We start from the raw sequence: 15,714 nt of genomic DNA, 5'->3' as shown, positions 1-15,714 counted from the left end.
ACCGAGAGCCTGGCAGTGGAGTGTGACACAACTCCACACTAGTGTGGGTTTAAAAAAGCTAGATGGTCCTAAAATCAGTCAAACATTTCCCACAGCAGCAGAAATAAAAAGATTTTTGCAGGTGAGCTGATGGTTCATTTGATCTTTTCTTTTCTTCTTCTGTGGTAGACAAGCTGTGGAGTATGCAGCTTTTCTTCCACTCGCTGTCCTGCGGGAGGCATTCGTAAGGTCTGAGTCCCATCTTTAACAAACTCACTGCCTCTGTCAGGCTGAGCCTCGAAGGAAACGTCTCTGTTTTTTGTGTTCAGGAGGTTCAGAAGTGTGATCTGCCCACCTTTTCCTTTGCTAAGAACACCGGCTGTCGCCCCATCTGCACCTTTAACATGTGGGAGCCAAAGTGTTGTCGTGGTTACTACGGACGAGACTGTCTGGGTGAGATAACAACGTCATCCTCATATTAAAACCATTTCTTCAGTCTTTCTTAAATTTTTTGAAACTTTTTTAGGTGAAATTGAACAGTTTTTGTTGTGTGACAGAATATTCAGCTTTTTATATCGTTAATTAAAACCAAAGAATAAATATCCTGATTGGCTGCGGTTAGAGTTAGGGTTGGTGCTGAGGTTATCACTGATAATGATTTGAGGGTCTGTCCCAGTGAGAGGTAGGGTACACCTGGATAGGTCACCAGTAGGGATGCACCGAAACCACTTTTTTGGAAACGAGTACGAGTACTTGCATTTCAGTACTCGCCGATACCGATACCGAGTACTTAATAAAAACATGATTTAAATTTACAGGTAACAGCTTTAGTCCTATAATTTAACAAAAAACAAACAAGGCATGGTTTGGAATTAAGAACATTTATTTAAAATGAAAAGCATGTTGTATGCAACATATTACAGAATAAATAATTATGAAAAAAAAAATTTAAACAGTGACAGTGCAACTCAAGTATTTTTTTCAGTTTATTGTAAACTCTGCCACTTTGGACAACACAAGGGGCATTAATAAACATCTTTGCTATTTAGTGCACAATATTTGAATAAACTAACAACATCCACCAACATAGAACTGTGGCAGTCAGTGCAACTGAGGTAGGTATTAACATCAAGTCTAAGATGACTCACTTAGTGGAGAGAAAAAGTGAGTGGCAGGGTTTTTTTTTAAAGAAAAGTAGCTTTTCTGCATTATCAGCAGTCAGACTGTTTCTGTTTTCATCTATAATGTGTGACACTGAGCTAAAAAGCCTTTCACTTTCCACACTGCTACATGGGGCTGAGAGGTATTTACGGGCTATTTTAGCCAAAGTGGGGAACCTGATTTTGTTGACACCCCAGTACTTCAGAGGACTGTCTTCACGAGGGCTTGGGGCCTCTCCGAGGTATGTGTCGAGCTCAATGGCAGCACCTGCTGCCAGCGGCTGTGCTGCCTGGGGCTGCTCCTTAGCGATTTCGTCAAATACAGTGTCCAGACTGCTGCTAGTGCTGGCCTGGGCCTTGAGGAACAGTTTAGCAGGAGGTTCTGCAGCTTCTGCCCGACTCCCCTCTGCCTCAGCTCTGGACATCATCTGCAGCTCCTGCTTCAGGTGCAGCTTGGCCTCTGGAGCAGTGTTGTTGGCGAAGAAGCGATCTTTATACCTGCACAAAATTCATAAATGTATTAATATGTGGAAAAATAGGAGTGATTTTAGTTTCCCCTAAACCACTGTGACAAATGCCAGCCATTTGACTTTCTGGTAATAATAAGGGAAATGTATTTCATATTATATATATTGCATACATTTGTATTTGTGTATTTTAGTTACAAATATATAATATTTCAGATGTAAAATAATCTTACATTTAGTACTGTAGCTATACTCATTGAATACCTATAGCACACAGACTTTACCTTGGGTCAAGTATGGTGGAGATGAAGTACAGTGGGTTGGTCTCGACGTCACTGAAGCGCTTCTTGACAGCTGCCAGTAAGGTTGCTTTCATTGCCTTGACTCTGTGGTCCTAGTCTGTTTCTCTGTTTAGAAGTCTCACTAGCACAGTCACAGCTGGGATGACATCAGAGGCTAGTGCGTCGTAGCTGCTCACTTTTTTAGTTAGTTCCTCAAAGGGGGCGAGGATGGCAACAGTCTTCTCCATAAGAGCCCATTGGTGAGCGGTGAGATAGTCAGGGAGTTCGTGCTCGGACACATACACCCCCAGCACTCGCTTTTGCTCAATGAGGGACTGGAGCATGTAATACGTGCTGTTCCAGCGCGTCTGTACGTCCTGCTGCAGTCTCTTTATTGGCTGGTTGAGCTGTCCCTGAATGTCATCGAGGCGGGAGTAGGTTAAGGCGGAATGTTTAAAATGCCCAACTATTTTCCGTCCCACTGCTATAGCATCAGCTTTGCTCCTCTGTGCTAATAAGCGTGGGTAAATAAGCGTGGGTAAACTCTTTCGCTGAGCACAATTTGCCTTTGTTTTCGCGTCTTTGTTCACTTTGAAATAGTTCCACACGGCTGACTTGTCTCGCCTCGCCTTCTCCCAGCTCTGAGCTGCAGCCGGGGCCTGGGGGCGGGCACTCGGCGCCTGTGATTAACCCCTTACATGCCGCTCAAACATAGACAGGTCTCAGACCGTGGTATCGGTCCCCGGTATCGGGGGACTTTTAACGAGTACTGGTACTTTAGAAAATGTGGTATCGAGGCCGATACCAGATATCGGTATCGGTGCATCCCTTCTCACCAGTACTTCAGTGAGCATTTCAAAATGCAAATGATCTCAGTGACATCATATAAATGAGCAGGTTACGTCACTGATTGATTTGATTGATTCAGCTACTGATGGACTGCCTTCTCTGCTCTCTGTGCAGGGTGTCCTGGGGGGTTCAGATCTCCCTGCAATAACCGTGGGAAATGTGATGACGGTCAGCTTGGTAACGGTACCTGTACCTGCGACACAGGTTTCAGAGGCACGTCCTGTGAGCTGTGCAGTGATGGATTCTATGGACCCACCTGTAAAGGTGAGTAATAGACGGGGTTTTCTCTGCGGCGTCAGATTGTAACACTCTTACTATCCTGACTTGCTTGTTTTTCAGCCTGTAACTGCTCAGAGCATGGGTCATGTGACGACGGGTGGAAAGGTACGGGTTTGTGTTTCTGTGAGGCCGGATGGACCGGAGACCGCTGTGACGTTCAGCAGAGTGAGTTCATTTCCTTCGTTGGCTTAGACTGAATTAGATAAAACCGATCAGTCCTAAAGACACTCGCCAGCTCTCAGCGCAGTTCAGACCAAACCCAAGAATAAAAATACTCAGGTATGAAAAGTAGATGTTTGTGCACTTTAATCACACTCATGTTTCTGTGTCTCCTCCAGCTGAGATCTTTCAATGTTCTCCAGCCTGCTCTCCAAAAGCCGTCTGTAAGGCAAACAACACCTGTGAGTGCCGGCCTTTTCATAAGGGTGACGGATTCACTTGCACAGGTAACAGTGGACCAGCATGAGGTGCCATCTCTCTTTTAACCTCTTTCAATCTCATTTAACCCGAACTCTTTCATGGCATGCATTTTTAATTTCTCTGTGCTATATTTGCTATACACAGTTGAGTAATGATGTGCAAAACTCTTTATTTGATGTCTGAATATAGCAGAATTTTTCCGAGTACAAAAAGAAAATGAGAAACAACAATTGTGCTCCTTTGAGCAATATGGGTCATTTAAAAGCCATTTGAAAGAGCAAAATTTAGTTTTGTGATCTAGACAACCCAAAATGTGATGTCCCCATATGTGGATGCCAGGTCCTTGGAGGTTAAATGACGGTAGCTGAGTGTGTACATCTTTCCCTGCAGTGGTGGACATCTGTCAGATCTGGAATGGAGGCTGTGCTAAGGGGGCCAAGTGCTCACAGAATGGAGGTAAGGTGAGCTGCACCTGTCCCAAAGATCACACTGGAGACGGGTTCACCTGTCAGCCCATCGACCCCTGTGCATTAGGAGACAATGGAGGCTGCCATGAACACGCTGTATGCACCATGACGGCTCCGGTAAGGACGACATGGGACTTGTTTTCTAAGGTTACACCATCAGGTCCTACTTACCTGTAAACTGTGTGTGTGTGTGTGTGTGTGTGTGCGTGTGCACAGGGGAGGAGGAAGTGCATGTGTAAGAACAACTACATCGGAGACGGAGTGACCTGTGAGGTCAGACAGCTGCCTATCAGCCGCTGTCTGCAAAACAACGGCCAGTGTCATCGCGACGCCAAATGCACCGACCTCCACTTTGAAGGTACACGTGAACGTCATTCAAGTGGAAGCTCATTGGATGATGAAGTATTGAGCAGGAGTGTTTCTTGCAGGGTGAATGCATATTGTTATTGTGAGCGAGGTCATGACGTTTGCTTACAGCAGCCGATTTAACCCTCGGAGCTCGAACCCTGACTTTTTTTGAAGTGGAGCAGAAAGTTTGTGTCTGTTGTTATGTGTTTACAAAGATTAATATTTTCCTGCTGATCGTCAAATCTTTCAATTCAAATTTCTCTGAGCCTCATTTGTGTCAGCAGCAGCTACACACCAGGGGTGTTGCTGCACAGAGTAGCGGGTATTTACTAAAACATACATGGAGTGTTTAAGAAATTGACTGTTGTTTCAAATGAATCATCAATGAATGAATAACTCTCAGAATATCTCTAATTATACTTGAATCATAACTTTTTGTACCTTCATGGAAAAAGAAGACATGGATGAATTCATTAATCTGTGTTCCTTTTTCTTCCCTGTAGGTGGAGCTGAGTGTTCCCTTCACTGATAACCTTGACATGCTGAACTTCTCCCTCACTATTTGTCGTACATTCTGATATTTATGTGTTGTGCAGATTCGATGCTCGGTGTGTTCCACTATCGTTCCAAGAAAGGTCAGTACAAACTGAACTACACGGCAGCTGAGCAGGCCTGCGCTGCAGAGGGAGGCCGCCTGGCCACGTACACTCAACTGGCCTACGCTCAGCAGGTCAGTGAACACATCACAGTAGCTCCCAGACAATTGACGTCAGCCCCTGGCACTCCTGCTGAAACATGTCGGCTGTGTGTGGCTCTGCAGGGCGGGCTGAACATGTGTGCTGCTGGCTGGTTGGACCAGGCCCGGGTGGCGTACCCCACCACCTACTCCAACCCAAAGTGTGGCTTCGGACACGTGGGCATCGTGGACTACGGCACCCGCAAAAACCTGAGCGAGACCTGGGACACCTTCTGTTACAGGATGCAAGGTGAGGGAGGAAGATGATGACACGTCTGGCTTCATGTGAACACGAGTGAAAGTAAATCTGTTTGTCAGATTTCTATAATGCAGACAGTGTGTTTATTAAGATATGAGCAGGTGAGGTGCACTTTATTTAAACTTTGTAAATACTTAGTAAAATTTGGCTGTGAGGGAAAAGGCACATTTGTTCCTTCACAGTAGCTGGAAGTCTGCACAGACTAGGTTTGTTAGTTGAAGCGTGCTCAGTGCCATGGTTACGTGCAGATGATCGGCCCGTATATCTTTGTTTCAGAGGTGAAGTGCGAGTGCAAACGAGGTTACACTGGGGACGGTTTCAGCTGTACTGGAAATCTGCTGCAGGTCCTGAGATCCACGCCGAGCTTCTCGAACTTCCTCACCGTAAGTGACGTCAGATCGCTCAGATGCCACTGATCATTGCCTGCACGTGTACAATCCTATCCCTCCTTCTGCAGCAAATCCTGAACTGCTCCCAGGCTTCCGAGTCGGGGAAGCAGCTCGTGCAGCGTCTCAGTAACCTGACTGTCCAGTCCACTCTGTTCGTACCTGACAACCGCGGCCTGCCTAGCAACCAGGTGAGCCATTCACCAGGGCCCTTTAATTTTGTCACACATACAGTTACATCGGTGTGCTCACCTGTGCGTTCCTCCAGACTCTGTCTCTGCGTGACATCGAGTTCCACCTGTCGGAGGGTCAGGCTTTCCCTCTGAGCCAGCTGAAGAACGGCAGCCGGATCAGAACTCGAGTCGGCAGTCTGACCGTCCTCGGAGTCGCCGACCAGCTTGACCCGTCGGCTCTGGTCAGAAACAAGCTCATGCAATTGTCATGCACCGCTACACTAACACGCCTCTCTCCTCCTGCTCACTGCGTCAATCTGAATCAGAGGAGACCAAAAGTCTTCTGCAGCACAGTGATCTGACCTAAACGTGCTCAGAGTGTCCCCCTCATGTTTATGGGCTACCTTTGCTAAAGCGCCGCCTTTCCAACTCATTTAGGTGTCTGAGAGAGCAAACAGAACTGTCCTGTCTCTGTGTGTATGTGTCTGAGTGTGTGTGTGTCTCTGAGTGTGTGTTTGTGTGTGTTTCTGTTGTTTGTATGAAGTTCTAATCTGGTTTCGTTCTCTCAGTCGTTTCGTTACATCAACGACCACTTCGTCAGCGACTCTGACATTATGGCTGCCAACGGGATCATCCACGTCATTCAGGGACCCCTAAAGGCCCCGGCACCTCACCCACAGGTGAGTCCGACCTGCCTCCATAATCAGAATGCACACTCCTTATCTGACCCCCTGAATTCTCTGATTGGCTCTGCAGATGCATGTGGCGCACAAAGCTGGGATGGGCATCGGCGTGGTGCTGCTGATTGCGTTGGTGGGCGGAGCCATCTTTGTGGGATACCGCTTCTACCGTAACAACACCAAACCCTTCCAGTTCCACTACTTCAAGGTCAGACTGGAACTTTGCACTGAGGCTAAGGTTCCAGGGGAGTGCTGTCAGTGTGACGCACCTCATCATGACATTTTTATTTGACGCAGCTTCACTATCGATCTTCACTCGTGTAACTCGAGTTACTCCTGTGGTTGCTCTGACAGGAGGATGACGGGGAGGAAGAAGCTCCGCCCACAAACAGCAGCCGCAACATCTGTAACCCGGTGTATGAAGCGGCGCCAGCGGCTGGCGAGTCCAGTGCGTCGGCGGTCACGGTGAGTCATCGGCGGACGTTTGTGCAGCTCAGAATGAAAGCTGTGACCAACGACCAGACTGCAGTCTGCTCTCGGTTTACAGCACACTCTGTTTCATTCAAACCTTTCAGGCTCTCACTCTGACGACTGAGAGGAGGATTTTATTCGCTTTAATGAGCAGTCAGGTGATTACACTGTGTTTGCAGGTGGACGACAAACACGAGGTGGAGAACGCAGGAAGTTACGACCTGCTGCAGATCAGCTGAGAGGGAAGTGGAACCTTGGCTGATGTCTTTACCCCTCGGTGGACTGGGACCTCTGTGGCCAGCTGGGTCTCCGACACTGCCGGTGCAGACGAGTCCCGTTTCAGGCTTCTCTCTGTGAACTGAAGGACTGCTTCGCCCAAAACTTAAAGTTCGCCTAGCAGAGTTGGAAACAACACAACAATGCTTTTCATTTTCTCTGCAGTCTCTCATTTTTGAAATGATTCCTGTATAAAAAATATTTTACAGCAGATATGTTTAAATTAACAGATATAAATGAAAAACTGCAAATAAAGCCGAGCTGAATGGGAATGCTGTCGTTTCATGGCCTCCATCTGCCTGTCAGAGAGTCGTCCTCATGACTAAATACACTGAATGTGGATACTTTGATGTAGTGATGTCACTAAACGCACAAACACACACAAGTGCAATAGGCAGAAATGTAAAATATGAGAATCTGTGATGAATGGATTAATTTCCTTGAGTTTTTCTGTGATTGTCCCAGAAACACTAGGCTGGGTTTGCTGTTCAGGTAAAACAACCAGGTGTGAACCGGCTTCACTGACACAGCCGGGAAGGAACTCATAGTGGGACTGAACAGAACACTGCAGGATTCAGAGGTCACTGACGGACCATTGCCCCCTGCAGGCCACAGCTCGTTACACACTTAATGTGAAATGTAATGTTTTACCCGGTTGGTCGTACGCACAGCGGGCAGACTAGGAGCAGCTGGTTATAATCCAGTTTCCCTGCATGTGCACGTGAAAGGGGCGGTGTTGGCACCATCTGACTAATCTACAAGGGGCATTTCATAAGTCACATGACTATGGCACCTACACCAGAAACATACCAGTTTAAGTGAGCTGGACACTGTGGGGCCCATGTGGGTGTGACCACAGTGTCTGCTTGGTGGTTTCTGTTAATTATTCTGCACCAAACTTCTTTTACCACAAAGAAATGTACTTTTTACTTCACTCCTACATTTGCTTGACAGGTGTATCTGCTGCCACCTCCTCTTCAGCACAAACTGATATTTTCACTCACCCACTCAGATGGGTACGTGTCAGATAATAACACATACCCATCACAGTCTGCTTCTCAGTCACAAATCTGAGAACCACACGATACAATATTAAACACATTCAGAAGGCTGTGCTTTCAAAACATACAAACGTGAGTGCTACAAAACTAATCTGTGTGAATAAAAAAATGACCTCAATAAACAGAGAGCTGATCATAGTGTACTTATGTAGTGAAAAACAATTACATTTATATAAAAGTGATCTATGGTCAGTTTCATGCGACATACTGTGAGATTTACATGAAAAGTAAATACAGGAACTTCAGTTGTATTTATTACTGATATAATACAGAGGAACCCCAACAATCACATAACCCCCATGAGCATGCACTTTGGTGACAACTCCCATTTAACAGGAAGAAATGTCCAGCAGATCCAGGCTCAGCTAGGGGCGGCCATCTGAGACACTGGTAAGAGAAAGAAGACAGGACAAAGACATGCTGTGGAAGAGAGCCAGAGATGAACAATAACTAATGATTAAATGCAGAGAAGTGAGTGAAGAAGAAACACTGCATCATGGGAATCCCCTGGCAGCTTACACCTATTGCACCATAACTAAGGGAGGATTGAGGGTCACCTGATCCAGCCCTAACTGTATGCTTTAGCAAAAACGAAAGTTTGAAGCCTAATCTTAAAAGTAGAGATAGTGTCTGTCTCCCAAATCCAAACTGGAAGCTATTTCCACAGAAGAGGGGCCTGAAAGTTGAAGGCTCTGTCTCCAATTCTACTTTTAAATACTCTGAGAACTACAATTAAACCTGCAGACTGAGAGCAAAGTGCTCTAATTGGGTGCTACGGTACTATCAGGTCATTAAGATAAGATGGGGCCTGATTATTCAAGACCTTGTGAGGAGAAGGATTTGAAATTGTGGATTTAACAGGGAGCCAATAAAGAGAAGCCAGTATAGGAGAATCTATCTCTACTCCTGTGTAATCCATAACTGTAAATTTAAATATTATAGGTGGTTTTCAGGAAACACTTAAATGTTCCGTTTTATGCCACATGTCACAACTGGAGTGTGATTAAAGTGGTGGGTGGGCTCTTTCACATTTTGCCTTGTTTTAGTTTAATATTATATTAAGCGTAATGCTGAGGCTGTCATTTTTAGAATCTACATGGATGTTAAAATCACCCACAATAATTATTTTATCTGAGCTGAGCACTAAATCAGATAAAATCTGAGAATCTGTCACAGTAACTGGTTGAGGGTGAAGTTCAATAAGTCCATGACAGCATAAATCTGTACATGATGGCAAACACAGGTAAAAAACAAGAGGACGATGCAACGAAGTCTGAGGCTATAAATCATTGAGGATCATTAGAGAGACAAAGGAAATAAAACTAAATGCAAGACACAAGGAGCCTACCAAAATAAAACAGTAAGTAATATAATGGAGACTGAAGATGAAGACACAGAAATACAAGGGAGGCACAATAAACAGAAACTAAAGGAATTGAATATGAACAAAACTATAACCACAAAAAGAAAAAAACAAGATGGCACCGGTGAGGTCGGCTGCCGTCACGACTGCTCCGACCACTTTTTCTTTGTCTTTGTTTTTTAAGTTAGTTTTCAGCGTTTCTAAATCGGCAAAATCATCACCATTGGGTACATTAGGTATGACAGTGACACTCTTGTTTCTATTGGTTTACAATGTACTCACAATTCGAAGTTTTTAACTCCGGATCCGAGCTGGCCGAGTGAGATCTTGAGGGAGAACAAAGGGAAGCGGCGGCGGCCTAGAGGGAAGCGAGCCGGCGTCAGGAACAGGCTGAGAGCTCGTGCACACCGCACACCTCTGCCTAGCATCCTGCTCGCCAACGTCCAGTCACTGGAGAACAAGCTTGACGACCTCAGGGCCAGGGTAGAGTTCCAGAGAGACATTCGGGACTGCAATCTCCTCTGCTTCACCGAGACATGGCTGAACCCAGCGGTGCCGGACCACGCCATCCAGCCGGCCGAGTTCTTCTCGGTTCACCGCATGGACAGGACACGGGACTCGGGGAAGTCAAGGGGAGGCGGCGTGTGTTTAATGGTGAACAACAACTGGTGCAACAGTGCGAACGTTGGAACAAATCTGGAACTGCTGTCCATCATGTGTCGTCCTTTTTATCTACCTCGGGAATTTACATCGGTCATTGTAAGTGCCGTTTATATTCCACCACAAGCGGACACGGTCACCGCCTTATGCGAGCTGCATGAGGCACTCACACAGCACCAGACACAACACCGGGACGCTGCGCTTATTGTGACGGGGGACTTTAATAGCGCCAACCTCAAACGCGCAGCGCCGAACTTTTATCAACACATCACCTGCCCCACCAGAGGTGAAAGGACACTGGACCACTGCTACACTACGGTCAAGGACGGTTACAAGGCACAACCCCGCCCCCCGTTTGGCAAATCTGATCACGCCGCCATCTTCCTCATGCCAAAATACAAACAAAGGCTGAAACAGGAAGTTCCGGTTCAGAGGAAGGTCGCGCGCTGGACTGATCAATCGGTGGCCGCGTTCCAGGACGCACTCTATGACGCAGACTGGGGCATGTTCAGAAACAGCTCCGATGATGATGTCAACGTGTTTACGGAAGCGGTTGTGGGATTCATCGGGAAACTAGCGGATGATACCGTGGAGACAAAGACTATCACAACGTTTCCCAACCAGAAGCCGTGGGTGGATAAAACCATCCGCAACGCTCTGAGATCCCGCACCGCTGCCTACAACACGGGACTCACGACGGGGGACATGGACCCGTACAAAGCCGCGTCATATAACGTGCGGAGGGCGGTGAAAGAGGCGAAGCAGCGCTACGGGAGGAAACTAGAGTCACAACTCCAACAGAGTGACTCTAGGAGCCTGTGGCGGGGACTAAGGACAATAACGGACTATAAAGCACCAACAACCGGTATGACGAACGCGGCCGTGACTCTGGCAGACGAGCTGAACACTTTCTATGCTCGCTTCGAGGCTGCAGCTAAGGTCTCCAACAATGCTAGTGTTAGCGGCGCTAACGGCTGCAGACAGGAAGATACTGCCAGCACCGGAAATGTGCTCGTCATCTCCGAGCATGAAGTAAGGAGAGCCTTCAAAAGAGTGAACACCAGGAAAGCAGCAGGACCAGATGGCATCCCAGGTCGTATCCTAAGAGACTGCGCATACCAGCTAGCTCCTGTGTTCACTGAGATATTCAACATCTCTTTATCTCAGTCGGTGATCCCCACATGCTTCAAAGAGTCCATCATTGTTCCTGTCCCGAAGAAACCCCACCCTGCTTCTCTCAATGACTATCGCCCTGTAGCCCTCACCTCAGTAGTGATGAAGTGCTTTGAACGCCTGGTCAGAGACTTCATCATTTCTTCACTACCAGACACACTGGACCCACTACAGTTCGCTTACCGTCCAAATCGTTCCACAGACGATGCCATCTCTCATCTCCTCCACACATCACTCACTCACTTGGACACTAGAAGGGGGAATTATGTTAAAATGCTCTTCATAGACTACAGCTCTGCATTTAACACCATAATTCCCTCCACACTCACCACCAAGCTGGAGCATCTGGGACTCAGCTCATCTATGTGTCAGTGGATCTCCAACTTCCTAACTGGCAGACCACAGGCAGTAAGGATGGGCGGACATGTCTCAGCCTCCACCACTCTCAGCACTGGAGCCCCCCAGGGGTGTGTTCTGAGCCCCCTGCTGTACTCTTTGTACACATATGACTGTGTGGCCACTACCAGCTCCACCACCATCATCAAGTTTGCTGACGACACCGTCGTGGTGGGCCTGATCTCTGATAACAACGAGACGGCCTACCTGAAGGAGATTAGGAATCTGGAGAACTGGTGCCAGAGGAACAACCTCCTTCTAAACGTCAGTAAGACAAAAGAGCTGATAGTGGACTTCAGCACTAAGCAGGAGAGGAACTACCAGACCCCCGTCATCAACGAGTGCCCAGTGGAGAGAGTGGACAGCTTCAAATACCTCGGAGTTCACATCACGCAGGACCTGTCATGGTCCTGTCACATCAACACCGTGGTGAAAAAGGCCCGTCAGCGTCTCTACCACCTCAGACGCTTGAGAGACTTCCAACTGCCCTCCAAGGTGCTCAGGAACTTTTACTCCTGCACCATAGAGAGCATCCTGGCGGGAAACATCTTAACCTGGTTCGGAAACAGCACCATGCAGGACAGACGAGCTCTACAGAGGGTTGTGCGGTCAGCTGAGCGCACCATCCGCTCCGAGCTCCCTGACCTGCACTCAATCTACAGCAGGCGGTGCTGGACCAAGGCCAGGAAGATCGTGAAGGACCTCAGCCATCCCAACAACAGACTGTTCTCTCTGTTGAGGTCAGGAAAGCGATTCCGCTCCCTGAAGACCAACACAGAGAGACTGAGGAGGAGCTTCTTCCCGCAGGCGATACGGTCTCTCAATCACACCACCACACAGTCCTGACCCACACATACAGTTCTTACACACACACTGGACATTCTGGACATTGTTTTCACTTCATCACTTAAATCACTTTAAGCATATTTGCACTGCAGAAGACATAATGTGGATTGCACAACACTGGACATTATATTCTTCATTTCCAGTTAATACTTGTACAGCTGCTGTTATTGTGTATATATTTATTTATATTTCTTCATACGTTCTTATATAGTTCTATATTGTGTATTTTGTTGTACAGTTATTTTATTTTCAACTTTAATTTATATATTTTATCTTATTCTTTCCCAGTTAAATTTACCCTTCATTCTAATTTGTGTTGTACAGTTATTTCATTTTTAACCTTAATTTATATTTTATTCCTTCCTAGTAAAATTTACCCTTTTTAATTTTTCATATTTATTTCCCTTTTTAATTTTTCATATTTATTTCCCTTTTTAATTTTTCATATTTATTTCCTATCTTATTCATAGCCTTTTCCTTTTTTTTTGTTTTCTTTAGGTCACGAGCAGTTGTCCAAGCATTTCACTGCATATCGTACTGTGTATGACTGTGTACGTGACAAATAAAATTTGAATTTGAATTTGAATTTGAAGAACTAGATGTGCAATAAAAACATGAGAATATAAACATAAAAAAAGGAAATACAGTTGTGATAGCCAAGCAGCAGCACAGGAGGCGTATCGAGGCCAGGTTTGAGAACAACACAAACCCAAGGCAGGTCTGGGAGGGCATCAGGGCTATCACGGACTACAAAAGAAGAACACCATCACCCTCAGTTCTACTCTGGCTGAGGATCTAAATCTCTTTTATGCCCGTTTTGACAGGGAGAACACCGACCCTGTCCTGTCCCCTCTCCCCTCAACCGACCCTGCTCCGGTCCTGAGCACTCATGAGCTGAGGCGTGTGTTCCGGAGCATTAACACCAGGAAGGCGGCCGGGCCGGATGGAGTGCTGGGCCGGGTGCTAAAAGACTGTGCTGCGGACCTGGCGGACGTCTTCACCTCTATATATAACACCTCGTTGTCCTGTTCACTGGTACCATCCTGTTTCAAAGCAGCAACCATCATTCCCATCCCAAAACAGTCAAATGTCACATGTCTGAACGATTTCAGACCTGTGGCACTCACCCCCATTCCCGCCAAATGCCTGGAGAGACTGGTCATTAAACACATCAGAGCTGCTTTTCCACCATCCCTGGACTCGCACCAGTTTGCATACAGGGAGAACCGGTCAACCGAGGATGCGATCGCCACAGTGCTGCACACATTACTGAAGCACTTGGAACACAGGAACACCTATGCACGGCTCCTCTTTGTAGACTACAGCTCGGCTTTTAATACCATCCGGCCATACAAACTCCGTCCCAAACTCCACCAACTGGGACTTAACTCTTCTCTGTGCAACTGGATTGTGGACTTCCTCACTAACCGTAGACAGAGTGTCAGAGTGGGTAAGAACACCTCTTCCACCCTTGTGGTCAACACCGGTGCCCCTCAGGGGTGTGTTCTGAGCCCTCTGCTATACACTCTCTTCACCCATGACTGTATTTCCTCCTGCGCGTCCAATCTCATTGTTAAGTTTGCAGATGACACTACAGTGCTCGGACTTATATCCAACAATGATGAGACAAACTATAGGACAGAGGTGCAACAACTAGAGTCATGGTGCCACGACAATAACTTGGTCTTAAACACCAAAAAGACCAAGGAGATCATTGTAGATTTCCGGAAGAGGGGCCATAACAACCATCTGCCTCTCTTCATTGGCAGTGAGGCGGTGGAGAGGGTGAGCAGTTTTAAATTCTTGGGGGTAACTGTGACCGAGGACCTGTCCTGGGGCAACCATATCACCTCAGTTGTACGGAAGGCCCAACAGCGCCTCTACTACCTGAGGAGACTGCGGAGCGCACACATTCCCAGATCTCTGATGTTGAACTTCTACAACTGTGCCATCAGCAGCGTTCTGACGTATGGATTTCTAGTGTGGTTCCCCAGCTGCACCAAGGCCGATCAGCAAGCACTCCAGCGGGTGGTGAAAGAAGCTGGCAGAACTATTGGAACAAGTCTGCCAGAGATCAGTAATATCTTCCCCACTCGCTGTCTGAGGAGGGTGCACAGTATCCTGCGGGACCAACATCACCCTGCGCGCCACCTTTTCCATCTGCTGCCCTCAGGGAGAAGGTACAGGTCTATACAGGCCAGAACATCCAGACTGGCCAACAGCCTGTATCCACAGGCTGTGAGGCTCCTGAACTCTCTGCCCCCCTCTCACGGACAATAACCATATCCAACTTCTTAATAGCAATGAACTGGTCTGCATTGGTGCATCATATCTTTATTCTCTTCCCCCTCCTGCCCCCCCCCCCTTTCTTAAATAGATAACTATCATATCTGATATCATATCTCACAGTACAATAATATTGAATGGGTTGCATTGTTGTATTTTGTCATGTTTCTCAGGTCTTTGTCTGAATTTCTACGAACATTATTGCTAAGGATTGTCTTATTGCATTGGAGTCACACTGGGTTAAATATGTACACTTGGGTTTTAAGGGGTATTTATTATTTTCTTCTTCTTTTTTGGGTTGTATGGAAGCCCCAAATGCAATTTCATTGTTCTTGACAATGACAATAAATAAATAAATACTAAATACTAAATATTTTTGCTGGTTTCTAGCTTGCTTTTAGTTGGTCTGGGAGCAGACGCAGGCTCTAAGGGGCAACTCTAGATAGTCACGTTTGGGAGGTTTTAATAAATTTGGCCAAATTTCTAGAAATATTGATTTCAGTGACACAACATAATCATTACTGCTGACGTGAACTATATTTTTTACTGAATTTATGTTTACCCTTAGTCAGCAGTTTGAAATTTCTCACAGCTCCCTGCTGGGGCCCCTGGATTGACTCTGGTTGCTGGTGTCTCTAGCGTCACATGTTTTAGACTCAACTGAATCAACTTCAGCTTTGGTTTTCATTACATATATT

The 15,714-nt window shown here is 46.6% G+C and overlaps 1 protein-coding gene and 1 pseudogene across 2 annotated transcripts in view; one reads left to right on the top strand and one right to left on the bottom strand.

Annotated features, from left to right (window-relative positions):
- stab2 (stabilin 2) overlaps window positions 1–7,503 on the top strand; it is a 35,371-nt gene extending 27,868 nt beyond the window's left edge. For both annotated transcript variants that reach the window (XM_085251336.1, XM_085251335.1), the window contains 16 exons: window positions 169–228; window positions 309–432; window positions 2,851–3,000; window positions 3,076–3,180; window positions 3,354–3,461; window positions 3,826–4,019; window positions 4,119–4,260; window positions 4,847–4,980; window positions 5,071–5,236; window positions 5,522–5,628; window positions 5,703–5,822; window positions 5,900–6,046; window positions 6,374–6,484; window positions 6,561–6,692; window positions 6,839–6,949; window positions 7,135–7,503. In XM_085251336.1, the coding sequence (XP_085107462.1) occupies window positions 169–228; window positions 309–432; window positions 2,851–3,000; window positions 3,076–3,180; window positions 3,354–3,461; window positions 3,826–4,019; window positions 4,119–4,260; window positions 4,847–4,980; window positions 5,071–5,236; window positions 5,522–5,628; window positions 5,703–5,822; window positions 5,900–6,046; window positions 6,374–6,484; window positions 6,561–6,692; window positions 6,839–6,949; window positions 7,135–7,194 (1,971 nt within the window). In that variant the 3' untranslated portion in view covers window positions 7,195–7,503. The remainder of the gene's footprint in view (window positions 1–168; window positions 229–308; window positions 433–2,850; window positions 3,001–3,075; window positions 3,181–3,353; window positions 3,462–3,825; window positions 4,020–4,118; window positions 4,261–4,846; window positions 4,981–5,070; window positions 5,237–5,521; window positions 5,629–5,702; window positions 5,823–5,899; window positions 6,047–6,373; window positions 6,485–6,560; window positions 6,693–6,838; window positions 6,950–7,134) is intronic.
- LOC146555298 (zinc finger BED domain-containing protein 4-like) lies at window positions 1,114–1,982 on the bottom strand (annotated as a pseudogene).
- Window positions 7,504–15,714: the final 8,211 nt, after the last annotated feature.

Source organism: Mchenga conophoros, linkage group LG17, assembly GCF_057382185.1.
Source record: "Mchenga conophoros isolate Kocher_MC1m ecotype Shallow Benthic linkage group LG17, M_conophoros_male_GT1.1, whole genome shotgun sequence".
NCBI lineage: Eukaryota > Metazoa > Chordata > Actinopteri > Cichliformes > Cichlidae > Mchenga > Mchenga conophoros.
The sequence above is the reverse complement of the archived record's forward strand: the minus strand, read 5'-3'. Positions and strand labels throughout refer to the sequence as shown.